Source organism: Leptopilina boulardi, unplaced genomic scaffold, assembly GCF_019393585.1.
Source record: "Leptopilina boulardi isolate dan_hultmark-lab unplaced genomic scaffold, ZJU_Lbou_2.1 LbouV2_190, whole genome shotgun sequence".
NCBI lineage: Eukaryota > Metazoa > Arthropoda > Insecta > Hymenoptera > Figitidae > Leptopilina > Leptopilina boulardi.
In genome coordinates, this window is record NW_026137741.1 from 377,028 (window position 1) to 396,648 (window position 19,621).

General features: G+C 27.6%; 1 protein-coding gene across 1 annotated transcript; it reads right to left on the bottom strand.

Annotated features, from left to right (window-relative positions):
- Positions 1-12,195: 12,195 nt before the first annotated feature.
- On the bottom strand, positions 12,196-18,958 carry LOC127277922 (probable cyclin-dependent serine/threonine-protein kinase DDB_G0292550). Its single transcript, XM_051299370.1, has 4 exons — positions 18,506-18,958; positions 17,597-18,166; positions 12,298-12,381; positions 12,196-12,222 (listed from the first exon to the last, which is right to left on the bottom strand). The coding sequence occupies exons 1-4, from the start codon at positions 18,956-18,958 to the stop codon at positions 12,196-12,198; spliced, it is 1,134 nt and encodes a 377-aa protein (XP_051155327.1).
- Between the last annotated feature and the right edge of the window lie 663 nt (positions 18,959-19,621).

A 19,621-nucleotide genomic window follows, 5' to 3' on the forward strand; every position in this document is an offset into this window, starting at 1 on the left:
TGATAGAATTCTTTATTAATTATATTTAAATCTGAATCGCTTAATGTGCCAAATAATATTTTTGATGCGTCTCCTATTACATTTAAAAGTCCTCTTTTAACTCTTTGTTTACCCATTATGTTATATAATAGTGATTCATTTTTTCTTAAACGGCTAAATCTAGAAGAGATAGTTTTAATTTCGTAATTTTCTTGACATTTAGTCATGCAAAGATGACTAACCTGCGTTAACACTTTTTGAATAACAACTATTCTATCTTCGGTTCTTGTAATGTTTATCATAATCATCAATTTCCATTCCTCTGAATATAAATACACTTTTCCTATTTCTTCTTTATATATATTGCCTTATATTTCCGTTATATTATAATCAGTTTCTGCTACAACCAGCCCGAGGCTCATTATCAAAATCTTTATCAAGATCGCCATTGTTGTCGTCATCCAAATCGTCTTCTTCACTATCTAAATCAAAATATTTCTTAATATCTTTCCTATGAATCTTTCGATTATTTTCTATTGTAATGTATTTCCAATTTTATGTAAAACTATAAAGGGTCCTAACCACAAAGGGTCTCCCTTTTTTCTCATATGATTTCTTATCAATATTTGCTCCCCAACTGAAATTGTCTTTTTATCAGTCAGTATTTGTTTTCTTTGAGATTCATTGATTTTTCTGCTTGCAACATGTAATTTGCTTTCGTGTTCTAATTGTTTTAATCCATTTTTCTTTACGAGATTTGTTATTTTGTTTAATGTTTCAAATGCTTCTCTTGCTTTTCTGCCATTTCTAAAGGTTTACCGTTCGTTTTTAAATATCCTTTCCACATAGCATCTGTGACTAAAGTTGCTGATTTGTCCTTCAATGATTCTAAATGCACATATCTAGTTAAAAAATCTTGAATCACCAAAATATATTTATTTCCGCTGGTAGTTTCATTTAATGGTCCCACTATATCTATTGATATTTTATCATTTGGTCCTTCTGGTATGTCTGATTCTTCATAATATTCTTGTTTTCTTTCATTTTGTTTAAATCGTTGACATAAATCACATGTTTTGATGAAGTCTTCAACATCTTTTGTAATGTTGGGCCAGATTGTCATATTTCTTATCTTTTGTACTGTATTATCTTTAGAATAGTGTCCTCCTAATATTCCTTCATGTGCTTATGCTATAATTTTTCTTCTATTCGTTTCAATGTGTTTCTTTATTAAATATATTTCCTTGTCACCTCCTTTCCATATTTTAAAAAGAATCCTCGATATTTTCCTTTCATCTATATCCTCGTAAATAATTCTTAATCTTTCTTCTTTAGTTTCTTTTTCTAAAAATTCTGATAATTGATGATCTGTCACCTGAGGACTAATTTTTATTTTGTAATTTTCTTCTGTTTCTTCGTTAGTGATCCAAATTTCTTTTATCCTTGTCGGTCAAAATTCTCGTTTTATAATTAACTGTCCTGTTTGTTCTATTTTGTTTCTTTTTAATCGTATTTTATTCGCGTCATCACTATCTATTTGAGGTATATCTTTGATCCATTGTACTTCTGTTTCCTCGTTAAAATCTCTTACTACTTTGTATATAGCTCTTTCTTTAGGTATTGTTTTTCTTCCATAAACTAATATTTTCCAAATATAATTTGTGTCTCTTATAGGTTTAAGTATATCTCTCAAGTTACTTATCGGTTCCAAAAGAGAATAATTTGCATACCCTTGCCTTTTTTCTTTAGTACCTGTAATCAATTTTACAGTTTTTATTATCTTGAATCCATTACCTATTAGTCCTTTTAATCCATTATTTATCATTCTTTGAAATGTTGGAGGGGCATTTTTTAAACCAAAAGGCATTCTATTATATTCATAATGAACTTCGTTTGTGCTAAAAGCTGTTTTTTCTTTGTCCTTTGGATTCATTCCTATTTGATGAAATTCGGAAGCAAGATCAAAACAAGAAAAGAATTTAGAATTTCCTAACTGCTGAATTATCTCATCATTACACGGTAAAGGATATTTGTCTAAAATGGTTTTTTCATTTAGTTTTCGATAATCTATAACAATTCGCCATTTTAATTTGCCTGAAGCGTCTTTCTTTTTTTGGACTATCCATAACGGTGAATTGAAAGGAGACATACTTTCTCGAAGTATATTTTTCTTTAACATTTCTTTAATTTGTTGGTAGACCTCTTCTTGTAACATAGGTGGATATCTATATTGTTTTGTATTTACAGGTTGATCGTCTGTTGATCTAATTGTATGCTCAGTTAATTTAGTTAAAGGTAAAGGATCGTTTCCTAATGGTAAAATGTCGTGAAATTCTGTTATGATTCTTAGTAAGTCTTCTTTTCCTTCTTTGATATGGTCTAGTCGTGTTTTAGATAATAATTCTTTAATTCTTTCATTATTGCGGAATTGGTACATTTTTTCGTCAGTCAATTTTTTTATAGAATCTATCCATAAGTCTTCATAAGCATCATACATACTTACAATTTTTGCTGTATTAGGTGGTAAAATTGGATTTCCTTGATAATCATATTTTCATCTTTCGTAACTTGAAAAACTGATTCTTTACCATAAAGTTTTAAACAAATAGAATATTCAAATGTTACGGGATTGTTTCCTATTGTTAAAACATTATGAGGTGCGTATTTTTTAAAGTTTTTTCCTTCTAACATACTGTTTTTTATGATTGATATATTCGATCCTGTATCAACTACAAATTTTCCCGATTTTAATTTATCAAATTTTAAAGCCACAATAGGTGTGTCGTGTCTTCTTCGTTCTCTCGGGATCGGTGGAAGGTTGTGCTTAGCTAGTTCTCTGATAAAGAAAATTCTTCGCTTAGCTGCACTCGGTCTGGTGGTTTGCTGTTGATCGATCGTGACTGAAAATTTTGAGTTTTCTCTTGACGTGGTGGTAAACCTCTCAATTTTCCTCTACAGACATCTTCTGTATGTCCTACATTTTTGCAATGGTTGCATTTTTCTATATTTGTCTGTTTACTAAATCTCGGTTTTGGAACTGGGTTCTCATTTCTTGGGTTTCTTGTAAAATTTTCTATTCTTCTTTTATCTTTTATATTCACGTTAATTTCTGAGGCAATATTAAAACATTCATTCAGAGTTTTCGGTTTCTGAGGACGGATTCTAATTTCAAATTCTTCACGTATATTTCTTAAGAATGTGCTGACACTTGCACTTGTTTCAATTTCCTGTCTTACGAAAGTTTCTTGAGGTGTTATATTCATACTATCTATAGACTGCCTGATTTTATCCTGACACTGCATAAATCTTGAGGTGAATAACTCTAAACCTTCATTTTTGCCCATTATACATGAATCGCGAACCCTTTGAAGTGATTCTAAACTATCCTTTCCTCCAAATAAAATTCGTAATCTTTCAAAAAAATCAGCAAATGTTTTAACTGCATCGGCTCTAATTGTGTTTGCCGCTTTTCCTACTAATTTTTGTGAAATTATTGCATGAAGTAATGTTAGTCTTTAATTTCTTTTTGTTTTCTTTTTAGACAACCTTATTAAATGAATGAAGTTTTCTAAACCGCTCCCGTTAAATTCTGGTATTAATTTTATACTTTTTCCAAAATCATATTCTGTAACTTCTTCTAATTCTTCATGATCGCTGTTTAATTCATTCTCATTTAAGGGTGATCAGGTTGTGCTTATAGTGACTTTGAACAGGAAGGATATCTTTATCTGAGAGTAAATATGAATACATATAATTTAAATGGAAATTATTATATTTCAGAAAATTTTTTAACATAATTGATAGACAATAATATTAAGTATGTTTTTACTTAAAGGTTTCAAGTGTAATGTTTGTGGAAAGGTGAGGAGGGGCCGATTACAGGTGTCAGTACTGTCCTCAGCTGTAAGTATATATATATTTTTTTAAAATGTGTAATTAATTTAAATTGTAAATAAAAAAATATAAATGATATTTTGTTTTTATTTTCAGGTTTTTTGTGTCCAGCATGTGAGGGATACATGCCAAGAAGGGAGGAACCGGAAGAGGAACCTTCCGATTCAAAGAAAAGGGTGCCCCTTGTGCTGGTACAAGATACATGAGGGCAGAAGGAGGATGATGGTGCTGCCCAAATTATGGGGATGGGGAGAGATCCTGCACAAGGATCAAGTGGTTCTTCGGGAGGCAAACGTGGTACACGTTGCCACAAAGGCCAAGAACACTGGTATCTTTTAAGGGATCTGAGTCCCATCCGGTGTCGCGAGTCACTCATGTCGTAAGTATAAAAATTCAGTTTTAAAAAATAAAAAAGATTTTTAGGGTGGTTTCTTATAAATATTAAAATTTATTATTATTTATTACTATTCGTATCACTGTTTATTATATATCATTAATACCATGTAATAATATTTATTATATGTTGATGATTATTATTTTACTCCGTTTTCAATTAACTTTGATTGAAAAAATTCTTACGAGGCCTATTAAACGGTTATTATATTTGCTTTTATTTAAAAATTAATGTTCAACGTTTTGATGTATTATGCGTCCTCTTCAGGTACAATTTGTTATTTCAAAGTACAAAAAAATTTAAACTAAACAGTAAATTTTAATACTGATATTGCAGATTTGAGTCAATCGTATACTTTATTAATTTCAAATTTTCGCCATTAATGTCAAATTTTCACTATTATTTCAAATATCCACTATTAATTTCAAAAATTTTTACTAATCATTTTAAATTATTCATTTCAAATTTCAAAAAATTTTACTATTAATTTTAAATTATATATGTTTTTCATTTCAAATTATAAATTTTTAGAAACCCTCTTTATGAGGTAAGTTTAATATGTGTATCACATTTAAATACAAATATCGTGTAGGATCTCTCTTGCTAATGTATTCTAATAATTATATGTATTTCATTTAATATCCACGTGTCTTTATATTTGATGTTCGATGTTCAATATTTTTGTGATTTGAAATAACAAATTGTACTTGAAGAGGATCCATAATTCATCGAAACGTTGTACATTAATTTTTCAATAAACAGAAAATATAATAACCGTTTAATAGGCCTCGTAAAAATTTTTTCAATCAATATTCAATATCAATCAATATTCATATTTTTGTTTCAGATTCCTGTACCGTAACCACCAAAAAATAATAATAATAGTAATGAAAACAATGAAAATAATAGGAATAATAATAATGGAGAAAATAATATGAATAATGAGAATAATGAAAATAATGGAGATAATAATAATAAAAATAATGAAAACAATCAGGAGCAACAATAGCACTAAGTTTAGTTTTAGTTTTTTAGATATAATAAATAGTTATAATTTTTATATATGGGTGATTCTCCGCGTATCGCACAATCGATGTAAAACAAAATATTTACATTTACCAACCTACTATGGTTACTGTGCACATTTACCAATTTTCTTGGTAAATGTACAAAATTTCTTCATTGAATATGGGATTATTCACTTTTACCAAACAACATGGTCAATGTGTACATTTACCATAACATATATATATTAACAACATCATTTACCGTGATTTATTAATTCCTGATAATTTTTTTTATACCATAAGTTTTATATTTGGATGATCCTGAATTTCAAACAAAATTTACACTTTTTCCCTGACCCTATAGAATATTCCGATTCACTACAAAAATGATTAGGTACACACAAAAAAATGTCTGTAATACATTTATTTGTGAATATCTTTATTTTTCAAATTATTTAAAACATAAATACTTTTTTTAAATAAAGATTGAATCATTATTATTTTTTTCCATAGAAATTAAGATTTTCAAACATTTCAAATTTCAGACCTTAGAACATTCGATAATTTATACAAATTGCTAAAAGTTGCTTTTTGAAATCATTTATTCTTAATAATTTTTGCAAAATGTCTTTGAGAATTGAATTATTCAAAGAAATAAAGGTAGTTCACCTGTAATTAAAATGTTCTAAAATTCAAGTTTTCTAAACATTCAATTTGAAACCTTTAGTAATTCAATTGTTTATAAAAATTATAAACGGAATTTTATTAAAATTAAATTACTCTTGGAATTTTTAAGTTAACTTATTTGTTAACAAATTCTAAGTAATAAGTTTATGAGAGTTTTTTAAAAATTAAATTATGTGGAGTAAATTACATTTTATATTCTGCAAAGTTCAATTATTGTCTTTATAAAGATTATTATCTTTATTTTAGTTTTTATATAATTTTTATACCTCCAATTAAAATGTTGTGAACATTTCTTTCCCTTTGCATAATATGTAACTTGTAAAAATTATTTTTGTTATTGTAACACCGTAGAATTGCATCAATAATTTCATCAGAATAATTTATACCATCGAAAACAGTTCTACTGATTGGTTTAATATTTATTACTGAAAATACATTTTTATTTCATATCATAATGCTGTAAAACTTTGCGTTTGGCACCGGAATTATAAAAAACCGTTGTGTAACTCTCGATTTTTCATTTTTTTACAAAAATGATTATATGTTTATCATGGTGCATCACACTTGTTACATGGTTTATATTTCTCTAACTTCAATACTGCACTCATCAGAATGATTTAAACCATTGTGAATATTTCCATACTTTGTCATATTTTCCGCTTTTTTAATTCCGCTCTCTGGTAGATGTAATATTGTATATGATATGGGACATTTACACAGAAATTAGAAATGTACCGTTGTGTTGAATAAAATTATTTACTTTACATATAAAACTTCTTATTTTTTATTATGACGTCACATATGCTTTATTTATTGTTCTATGTAGACAATTGCAACAATGTGTTCACCGAAAAGGTTTCTACCGTCGAGAACTTTCCAATTCATTAGTGTTATTTTTTATTATTCAACACTTTGCATTTAATATTATTTCATATTGTAATGCCTCAAAACTTTCTGCTTTCCACCTGTATTATGAAATAACCGTTGTGTACATCTGTATTTTTATTATTGTGATGCCTTAAAACATTATTCTTTACACCTGAATTACAAAATAACCGACATGTACATCTATATTTATAATTATATTGTAATGCATTAAAATTTTTTGCTTTACACCGGAATTATAAAATAACCGTTATATACATCTGTATTTTATTATAACTGTTTCAAAATTATTATACATTTATGCTGGAACATCATAATTCACAATTACCACTACCATTATGGTAGCTATCACTTTCAAAATTTTTTTGAAACCGTTGTGAACATTTTTATACTTTTGGATGACTTATATGGTATCCCAGATAACAAAGGTGTCCAGGCCCGCCCGGCACGCTGCGGCCGTTACACAGCATGTAAGCTGTGACGCTGCGATTCAGCTAGCACCTGCTGCCGCGATTGTGGTAAATCCTGCGGGCAAGCAATGGGTTGGAGTATTGTCTTACACATTATCTAGATCGCGTGCCGGCTGAGGGCCAGCAATTGTCTAGATTTTATTTCTCCTTATTTTTCAAATCAAATATTTACACAGTATGTTTAGCAAACTGGAAAATCAGTAAAACCCCTGGAATTTTTTTCAAATACGTGAATTTTCCATTCGTAGTGTATTTTTATATTATATATAAAAAATGTATATTCTTTTTTAATCCCTTTCAACCCTTATTTTGAAAATCAAAATTCTTTTGGCCTTTTTTAAAAAATATTGTTTTAAATTTTTTGAAAAAATTGTATATCATACTGAAACAAGATAAGAAATTTCGAATTATCATGTTTACAATCGGTACTTAATCTTTTTTTGTTCTTTACAAAAAAATAAATTTTTTAAAAAATATTTTTATCTGTGTGTCTAATTTTAATTGGATTATTATTTATTCAATGATTTACACGATTTAAGGGGATGAGAAAAAATCTTCGGTGTGACAGAAAAAAATATACACTCGAATAAAAAATTGAAATAAATACATTTATTATATTTATATTAATAAAATATTAATAATAATAATAACAATTGTTGAATTACGCAGTATAATAAAAATTATAGGATAAGAATTTCTTGAAGGCTTCACGTAAAATTTTGAAAAAGTACTTCATCTTCAACTAAAATCATGTTTTTCATTCCTGCTGTGAAAATAAAGTTTCTGAAATTTTTAGAAAAAAAAGTTTTGTTTTTAAAGTTATTGACAACTTAATTTTTTGTAGCCTTAAAAAAATTTTTATCGAAATCCAGTTGACAGACATAAGAATTGAAATAGGTTTTTTCTTCTCAAAATGTAATTTACAACAACTTTTGTTTAAATAATTTTTTAAAATAGTTTTTAAATTGCTTATTTATAAACTGATAATATAAGGTATTCTCCATATCCCATTACAGATTTATAAATAATTGTTTTATATTCTACATACATTTTGAGTATAAAATTGTTGAGAAAAATTGTCACTCAATAAAAAATAATTAACAAAAAATTATTTATAAATATAAGTATTACGTGTAAGGGAACTATGCAAATTGAATGCTACAATTGTGCACAGTTTTCAAACAATAAAATTAATTATTTATTATTAAAAATTTATATATTATTAAATAACTATTCTTATTTATTTCTTAACTTATTTCTCATTTTATTAATGGTTTTATAATTTGAAATATATGAGGAATATTAAACAATTTTTAGATTTTTAATGAGACATGAAGAACACAATTTTGTATTAACATTTTATAAATACGCAATTTAAAAAATTATTAAAAATAAAAAATTTTGTAAATTACATTTTAAAACAAAAAAAACTGTTTTTTGATTATTTCATCGGTCAAGCAGATTTTAACCAAAAAAATGTTTTATTTGAGACTGCTAAATGATTGTAATAGTTATTATAATTTTATGAAAAAAATTTTTTGGAACTAAAAATTTCAGAAATTATGACCCAATAAGAATAAAAATCGAATATCTATTGAATGGAGTCAAACGCAGAGCGGGAAATGTCTCGTGATAGAAGCACCTGACCGTCGACCAATCAGCGATCGGAAACAGTGAGATGGTTCAACCCAACCTGCATGCTTAAACCCGGTGTGCTGTGTATTAGAACTGCACGTATCTTTTCATTTTGTGTTGATCGGCAAACGTGAAAAAAAGTGCCGAAAAACGTTCGCGAGTGTTTCTGTTTTTAAATAATTCTATAAATAAGAATATACGTTTAAACGTAAATACACCGGCGAATTATAGAAAAAGTGATTTATCAGAGGCAAAATTTGGTAAGTCCACCATAACCTACATATGTTCACGACGCCTGTTATTCAACAGGTTCGCCGGAAAAAATTTTATCAAACTTTTCCTTTGGTATAAAATTCTCTTTCAAAATTAAATTATTTTGAATAGTTGTATTTAAAATATTTTGCAAATATTGATTATTTTTCATAAAGTTACTCAAAAATTCAACTTTTTAAAATATTTTTGAATTAAAATTCTCTAAAATTTAATCTTTCGAAAAAATCTTGATTTTAACTTTTTTATAATTTAATTACTTAAAACGCTTTTCAATTAAATATTCTCTCTTTTCTTAGTAGGTATTTTATTCTTTTGCAAAATAATTTGGCATAAAAAAAAAGAATTCAGTTTTGAAAATTTATTTTTATAATAGAGTTCTTTTTAAAAATTTTTTGAGTTGAAATCTTGAGATTTGAATTAACAGTTACAGAAAAAACTTCCGTAATTCGTTCCTTTGTTAACTTTTAATTAATTTTTAAGTTTGCTTCATTTTTGTATTGATACCAAAGAAATATTTATGTATATGTTGTAGAGGCTGCCATTAACTGTCCATTGTTCATTGGACCTGCGAATAAGACAGCTTATAAAGCTGCAATGCTTTTAATATTCAAAGCTACGAAACAAAGATGCCGCCTCAAGTTGAAGAAAAACAAGGGAAGCATCAGATCAGGAAGAAGAAAACTTCAATGAATCCTAAGAATTGCTGTTTTTTATTACTTAAAGTACTCTTTAAAGTTTTGGTGTTATCCAAATTTTATCTTAGTGTTGTTGAAATTTATATTCGATGTTGAAAAAATTAATTTTTAATTTGTTCTTATATTAGTAAGTAAGTTTTAGCTTAACTTACCTGATTGGAAATTAATTTATGCTAAATTTCTATTTAAATTTTATGAAAATTGCTCCTGCTTCACTTCTGTGATTTAATCGCTATTGGTCTGCGCAAATTCTATTTAATCACTGTTATTCATAATTTACACGTTAATTAATTGTTTCTTAGAATCACGTTTCTTTTTCAAATTCGTTTTCCTGAGACTTCTTGACATACACTGTTAGAAAAATCTGTATTAAATTTAATAAATTGTATAAGAAGCAAATATGCAATACCAGTACTGAAATGTAATATACATTTTTATTAAGATTAATATACATTAATATACATTCACATTAAATGTAGTACAAGTTCTATTAAATTTAATGTAAATGTATATTAATCTTAATAAAAATGTATATTAAATTACAGTACTGGTATTTCATATTTGCTTCATATACAATTTATTAAATTTAATACAGATTTTTTTGACAGTGTATGTCAAGAAGTCTCAGGAAAACGAATTTGAAATTCAGTGAAAATTACTTTTGGCATATGATTCAATCGCTGCTGAACATTTTGTCGATATTATGTTTATAGTTTGTGTAAAATTTCCCTATTTTTAATTTTTGGACTTTTGTTAAAATTTCTAAGTATTATTGTCTAAAAAATTACATAAAAATACGTCTAAGTGTACATTAACATACATTGTATTTAAAAAAGCAATAAATTTGTGTTATCGTTCATAAATATTGTTTCTTTATCCGATCACTTATTTTTATTAAAAAAAATGTTTCTTATACATTAAAATATTATCGGTATCTAAGGCGTACAGCCTGCCGGCATGCGGGTGCCTGCCACGGGGGCGAGCCTTATGGCTATCAATGGCGCGCACAAGATGCTGCGTTCTAGCCTGCCCAACGGGCATGTCAATCGGCCACCGGGCTAGCGCTGGGCTACCCAGGAGCCTGGCATTTTGTTATCTGGGATTTTTACTGATAAAACTCTCTATTTAATGTAAAAATGTCAAAATTTTTTCCAATTTGCACTTGAATTATATTAAGGCAGTTTCATAAACAATCCTGATTATTTTGATCCTGCTTATTGTTAATATAATGAAGCTCTACTAAACATGAATTATTTTCTTGCCTTTTGATTTGGAACTATATACAAAACAGTATACCTGTATTAATAAAAGTTCATAATGTGGACTCAAATTATATATATAGTTTGCTTTCAGTGTCGCGTTATTGATGATAAAATTATTGGATACAAAGCGAGAATAGAAAATATTGAGAAAAAGGGGCAGGGCTCAAGGAAACTTAAAAAATAGTCAATGATAATTTTTAAAAACACTTACTGCTAGAAATTTATATGGAGAAAATCACTAGCACTATCACTATCATCACTGCAATCTATATCGCAATAATAATTCATAATCCGAGTCACTATCACCAATCACAACTATAATCACCACCGTGATTGTAATCTACAATTATTATTTTAAACATAATTCACGATCACTATCACAATAACACATCACCACATTCATTATCATATTTATAATCTACAATTATGATTTTTATTATGATTCATAATCTCCATCGCCAATAACAATCATAATTAGAATTAACCATCACCATCAAAATGGCCATTAATAATGTAAATCACTATCACTAAAACCAATCGCAAGCAGAATCACCATCGTAATTATAATCGACAATGACTAATCTAAACTTAATTCACAATCACGATAACACATTATCATATTCATCATCATATTCATACTTCACAATTACCATTTCAATTATAATTCATAATCACCGTCACTATTAACAATCATAATCAAATTTATAACTTTCTTAGAATCATTGCTTTACTATCATAATCACCAATAAAATAGCTATTACTAATCACAATGTAAAATCACTATCAATATAACTAATCAAGATTAGAATCACCATTACAATAATAAATAAGCAATAATATGCAAGAGAAAGTAATAAAAAGTAAATGACAAAATAAAACATATCAAATGCAAATTTTTAAAGAAATATTAAAAGAAACAAGTAAAACAATGCACTTATCGAAATTGAATAATGAATTTTTAGATAATTTATTAAAACACGTGATGAATACCTTGACCACACTCAAACCACTTTCCTATTCGTCTGGTACAGGCAGCAAATCCTTTAAAAGAAGAAAACACATTAAAAATGAGTTAAATATATTTTCGACAAGTTTAATTGCAAGTAAATAGTAAACCTTTTGTCCTATAACTGCCTTCTTGTCGTCTTCAGTCGGAGTGTAAATTACTTCTGCATGTCTTATGGCAGTTGTCCAATTCGACTGAAAAAATTTCTTTATTCAATAAACATTTTCCTTCCTTTTTATAATAGACAAACATTCATGCTTTCTCATCACAGAAGTATTAGAATTGTTTTTCTTTAATTACATACTTTATCATGGAAAATACTCAAATTATAAAATTTTTAATTTATTTTCTTAATATGTTAGATAAATTTTATCTATATAAAAATGTGATATATTAAAAAACAAAAAATAAAAACTTCTATTTTAAAAATACAATAATAATTTCGATTAAATTAATTAATATTGAATGAAATGTATAATTTTTAAATATTATTTATTTTTTTAATGCAAAAGAATTTTATTTTTATTATATACTTAAAAGAATTTTTATTTTTTAAAAAATTTTATTAAAAAATAAATTAAAATAATTTTGAACAAGTTTCTTTAGATAATTTTTAAATTTTTTGTTCTGAGTATGTTTAGATATACCTATTAATATAAATATATATTACGAATACTAACTTGTATTTCAATTTTGAAGTTTTTAAGAATTTCTGTCATAAGAAGAAGGACATCCTTTCAAGACACACTCACACCCGCAGAATTGATCAGGAGCACATGAAGAACTGTTGTTGATGTAACGAGTTTGCATATGGATTATCTTTCACCTCAAATTAGCTTCAATATATTTCTGTAAAAAGAAACATTTTCAAAACACTGAAATTCTTTTACTACAATTATAACTGGAATAATACTATCTTTTACCTTCCAAAAAGGTGAAAGATGAATTTAAAAAAAAAATTCAATTATTTAAAGGTTATAAACAGAGATTACTTCACGAGAATTAAATTTTATTTATGTTTGGTTGTTTGAGAAAACTAAATAAATAATGAATATATTTATATTTTAATCTAGTACTGGAAAAAGCCTTTAAGCAAACAAAATACATTTTCAATTTTACATCTGCCTCAATATCGAAATGAGGGTAATCACAGAATTGAAATTGGTCACATAAATTAATTTTTTTTTAAATATGAAATTTGAATGCAGTTACAATTAAAGTTTTAAATAATTAGTTAATTTTAAAAAGATTTTTGAATCAGGTATCTTCTCTGAAACGAAACTAAATTAAAAATTCACTTTCAATTGAATATTGTGTAGATCCAAAAATAAATTCACAAAATAAGTGTAGTTTTTTGACGTTTCGGAAGTAAATTAACAAACTACATTTAGAGAGTCCATTATGTAATTTGATTTGTCTTTGACGTCAAATTTATTTTTTGATTGCAATACGTCAAATTGCTACAAAAAATAAATTTGACTTAAATATTCAGTGTTAGTCATTAAATCACGACAATCGGCAGCAGATTTTGAAATTGACAATCTATTCAACACCCCATATAAGAAAAAATGTATTTTCTATGCAATTTTTTTAAAATAATTGTAATTGTAACGCCTCATGACTTCTTTCTAATGTTATTAAGGTGAACTATTGAAAATATGTAATCGAAAACATTAAAAATAATTAAATTTTAGAAAGTATATAACAAAACAATTCTAAAACAAGTTGTAAATTCAGATGTTCATTACATGAACATTTTGCTTCCTCTTTACGATCAGCAAAAAAATTTGCTTCCTCGTGGAGAAAGCAAAATTTTATTGCCAAAATGTGAATTTTTGATTTTTTAACATTCATTAATTCTTTAAATTTACTTCAAATGTATACTTTATATATATCGATCGATTCATCTTCACGTAAGGAATACAATTATTTCATATATAAACTTCAATTTAAAAAATCACAAAATTTTATAGCCAAAATGTGAATTTTTGATTTTTTAACTTTCATTAATTCTTTAAATTTACCTTAAATGTATACTTTATATATATCGATCGATTCGTCTTGACGTAAGGAAAACGATTTTATTATATATAACATTAAATTTTTCTATTTAAAAATTTTTTCGATTAAAAAAAAATTTTTGGATAAAAGACGATAAAATTTTTTTTTTTAGGGTATTTTTCAAAATCCTTTGGTCAGATTTGAGATATTAATATGATAAATGAGCCTACCATATTTTATCTAAATCCATTAGAACCTGTTAAAGTTATCTTCTAAACAAAAAAGGGATCCACACACACACACACATACATCCGGACAATTGATCAGGATCTCATATAACATGTTTCTATAAAGAAAAAAATTTGTTTCCGCCACTTTGAAAAGTTTTATAAATGAAAGGACTACAAAGCTTCCTCCACGAGGAAGCAAAAAGGAGACATTTATTTCCAATTTCTATCCTTACAAAAAATCAAGAAAATAATTCAACTTTATCCAATAATATAATAATAATAAACTATTTACTTTTCACTAAAAAAATATATAGGGCATTTTTTGTGAATTAAAGAGTTTTTCAAGAAATAAAAATTTAAATTAATTTAATTTAAAAAATTTATCAATTTTTAACTTTAGGCTGGTAAAGAATATCCTAATTTTAAATCTCATGCAATTATTATTTTTAATTCTTGCAATAAAATTAGTTTTCTTAATTTTTATTTATTAAATTAAAAAAATTTATTTCATTTATAAATTATTTTAACATTAAACTAGATTATTTTTTTTAAAGTTGTTATTTATTAAATTAATACGTTATTTAAAATATTAAAGTATAATTTATTTCATCACTAGTTAATTATTTTATTTGAAACTAACAGTTGGCAAACATGAAGTTAGAGAATTGATTCCACCTTCATGTTGTATTTATTTGCTACGTAGATAAAATATTTTAGGAAATTGACATGAATTCTATGTCAAAGTCCTTATCTAGAGGGGTTATGTTTATATTTTCTTCTAAATTACCATCTTGAAGTTTAAGTTTTGAAGAAACTATCAACGGTATTTTATTTTGGTCATGATTTGGAACAAATTTCACTATAAATATGTAAGTTTTAAATTCTAAATAACGAAAAGCGCTACATAGCGACTAGCGCTATTAGTAATCCCAATGCTGGAGTGGGATTACAAATAACGACAGCGCTACGAAGATTTCGCTACGTAGCGATTCAAAGCTACTTTCACTTTAAAAAAATTTTTAGCTTTCGGATGACTCAAAAAAATGGTACCATTTTGATAGATTTAGGTTGGTGCAATTGTTTTTGTGTGTATTTTTCTTCTCATATTTGCTTTCTTTTATAATTTAACAATTTTTTTTAGAATCAAGAATGTATTAAATTCATAAGGATTTTTCCACGATGAAGAAATGAAGCAATTAAAAGAAATATCTAAAAGCCTGAAAAATTTTTCAAGTGTAACACGTCAAATCTCAAAAGTTATAAAAAAGGCAATTCGAGGCAACGATAATTATTAATATTATTATATTAACACTTTTATTTCTGAATTTAAACCTTAAAGTTTTTTATAATTAATAATTATAAACTAAATAAAACATAATAATAATAAAGGAAAAAAGGAGACATTTATTTCTAATTTCTATCCTAACAAAAAAATAAAGAAAATAATTTAACTTTATCCAATAATAATAATAAATTATTTACTTTTCTTTTTTATATTAATAATTAAATATTTATTGCATTTATATTTATTATCTTTTTCATAGGATTAAAAGTTTCTATTAGACATTGTGTAATATGGAAAAAAAAATTTAATTTAAGAAATTTTTAAGATATAACCTCGGAAATAGAATTTTTGTTCTCACGCAAAGGTTCTCTAAAAAAATATATAGGGCATTTTTTGTGAGTTAAAGAGTTTTTCAAGAAATGAAACTTTAAATCATTTTAATTAAAAAATAATTAATTAATTTAATTAAAAAAATTTATTAATTTTTAAATTTACAATATTATAGTATAATTTATTTCGTCACTAGTTAATTATTTTATTTGAAAGTAACAGTTGGCAAACATGAATGAACATGATTCCCTGTCCAGTTCCATTTGACATTGGGTTTCAATAAATCTCGAAACGGAGTTACAAATTCCGCGTGTTTCAAGGCAAATCTGCGCGAGAATCCACACACCCCTAGAAAGCCTTGTAATTGTTTTCTATCTCGCGGTATGGGGAAATCTTCGATTGTTTGTAATTTTTCGGGATCAGCCCTAACTCCATCTTTATCAATTATCACTCCGAGAAATTTAACTGACTCGCAAAAAAAATTTGACTTTTGCAAACTCAAAGTGAATCCTAACGAGATCAATTTTTTAAATAACATATCTAAGGTCTCAACATGTTCCTCAAAACTCTTAGATGGGATAAAAAAATCATCGATATAACTAGTGGCACCTGCCTATAGCCCATAACGAAATCGGTGGTTGACATAAATTGTATTCCGTCTACATCCTGCAACAGGTTCTATATATTTCTATATTCTATATATTTATTAATCCATCTTGCATCAAGGCACACCCGAACTTTGCCATTTTTCTTATTAACTATCCGCAACGGATTACAAATCTGCGCGTCGGATCTTTCAATAATCTTTAAGTCCTCCATCTCTAAAATTTGATCATCTATCAAATCGCGCAACTTAATCGGCGTTGGATATGACTTTTTTACATACAACTTATCACTGATCGGTTTGATTATATGCTGATAACTCGACGTGCATCCCGGCTTTAGCGAAAAAACTTCACGGTTAGTTATAAACAGATCTACGACTATCCTCTTTTGTTCGTCAGTCAACAGATTCAATTTTTCTACATACTAATGCACTTCCGATTCAAAGCCGCGAGAATCATCTGACTTCTTATCTATTTGATCACTGTCCCTCGCATCCCCCAAACTTTCTATTTCTTTAACCCGATCATCATGAATAAAAAAAAGGCCAGAGGAATTATTGTCTTCATTTTTTATGCTATGATACCAAAAATGATCATTAATTCGTACATGTTGACAGAAACGCGTCAAATTATTTATCGTTTCCGAGAAAAATTTAACCTGTTTATCCGATAAATATTCTCCTTTAATTTTAATTTTATGTTTTTCATAATCAATTATCATGCCGAAATACATCTGACAATCCGAACCAGCGATGATTTCTGTGGGTAACCCCGGAATAACTAAAAACGGAAATCGCACTTCCTGATTACCTATCTATAAAGAAATCTGAACTTGTTTTCTAATTGTAATTTGTTTATTTTGAATGGCTCCATGAATTGACACGTTCGCAACTGGCATCTAGAGTAATCCTGTATCGTTTTTTATTAATTGATAAAATGTTTCAGATATGCACGTCACCTCACTTCCGGTGTCAATTAGCATATTATATTCGTCACTATTTATTTTTACTACGATTCGCGGACTATTATCACGATTTTCCTTTTCGCTACGATCATTTACCGCCTCCGGTTCTACGTCCCAGCATAACATTTCGAGAAATTCATTTTTCTTGGTTATTTGTAATGTACGAACATTCGCAGCACTTCTATGCACCTTGTCACGATCCGTATTATTTGCACCTTGCGATGTATTTATTCGACCCGTTTTTTCATTATTTTCATCGTATTGTCTATTTTCTCGGGCACGCCAATTATTATTCGGCACCGTTTTTCGATAGTTTTCACGAAAATCCTTTTGTCTATCATCATTTCGCCCCCGATTATTTTGCGAGTTATTTTCTGTCGATAAATTCTTATTTTCCCAATTATTCGAATTATGTTTACCATGACTACTATTCGGATTCACGTTTTCTCTATTTCGTCCCTGGTTCCATCCCCCAGACAAATCCAACCGAGCGACTGCCTTCGAGATTCTTTCACTATCCGAATAATCAATCGTTGATAATATATCTCCAATTCTTGGTGGAAACTGACAAATAATAATGAAATTTACTTCATATATTTCCATCTTAGGTACGGTTATTTTTGCTACTTTTATTTGTTTATTATAATACGCCTGCAGTGACCCATCCGAATCACAGTATTTTTTATTTTCCTATTCGCTTTTAAGCTGCATGCGTACTTCAATAGAAAAAAAATTTTTAAGAAATAAATCTTTAAATTCACTGTAATTCAGACAAGGCACCGAAAGCGTTTCCAACCAAATTTTTGCCGAACCCTTCAATGCATCCTCAATTATTAAAAGTCTGTCCCCATCCGTAATGTTTTTTCTCACGCAATATTTTTCGAAATTCCGTATAAATTCAACCGGATTTGTATTATCAGGATCAAACACTGGCAATGACAAATTTACTTGTAACGCTTGTAAATGTTTTAAAATTCCACTTAAAGGTTCATTATTATTTATCTGAATGTCGTTTTCACTTTGATTACTAGATGAGTCATCACTTGGCTTTATTTGATTTGTTTTACTTTTAGAATTATTATTTTGTAAATTATTTCTTTTATTTAAATTATCAGCAATTGGACTATTTTTGTCAACTGTATTACCTACGTTTCGCGCTGCACTCTGTTGCAACCTTTTGTTGATCTCCTCCATTTCGACAACTTTCCGGCGAAGCAATTCGTTTTCTTGAGTAGTCGATTTTCGCTCAGCACGCAATCTATCTAGCTCGCCTTTCAGCTCGTCAATCTGTTGTTGTTGTTGATACAATGCCTGCCCTTGAATCTCGTCGTCCTGAGCCTTTTTCCTTGTCGCCATGTTATCGATAGCTTAAATATTTAACACTATTAAATTTTATCACGTACGAATATATTATTTAAATGAAAATTTTCAACTTCAATTTAAAACTTAATTTATATCGATTTATATTGCCCCACGTTGGGCGCCAAAATGTAAGAATCTCAGGGTAATTAATTAATTATTTTCAGAGTAAATAACTTAAAGTCAATTTAAAATTTATTGTGATATAATACTCAGCGGTTCTTGTTCATATAAAAAGATTTTCTATTATAATTTCCGTCTCATATATCTATTATAATATTCACACATTCATACACATACAACACATAACATATAAATGTAAGAGGAAGATCGATTTTGACTTGAATGTTTCCCGTTGATTTCGGGCAATCTCAAGATAGAGATATATTAGATTTACAGTACTTATCTTTCGTTATTTGCTCGATGTTTCGTGCGCCCAAAAACTTCACCTTTACAAATTTGAGGTTCGTCTGGATGATTGTTCGTCGTATTTCGACATGCAATTATCGTCAAATTCTCACAATATTCACCAGACCCAGAAATTCGGCGATGGCGTCACCACGTGTTTAGCGATTTTGTGAAAGAGAGATTGGATATTATATATCCCCAATGAAAAACTACAAATACAAAATTTGGATTAACTTACAATCAAAATTCTTG

Bases quoted from the DNA above. Each gene is read 5' to 3' on its own strand.
- LOC127277922 (XM_051299370.1), bottom strand. From the start codon at position 18,958: ATGGCGACAAGGAAAAAGGCTCAGGACGACGAGATTCAAGGGCAGGCA. The intron at 18,167-18,505 runs GTTGAATTTATA...ATTATTTGTCAG, and splicing joins ATCCTGATAATACAAATCCG to TTTCCACCAAGAATTGGAGA. The intron at 12,382-17,596 runs GTGACGTGCATA...AAATTTTTTCAG, and splicing joins TAATTGACACCGGAAGTGAG to TCGAATTGGACAACTGCCAT.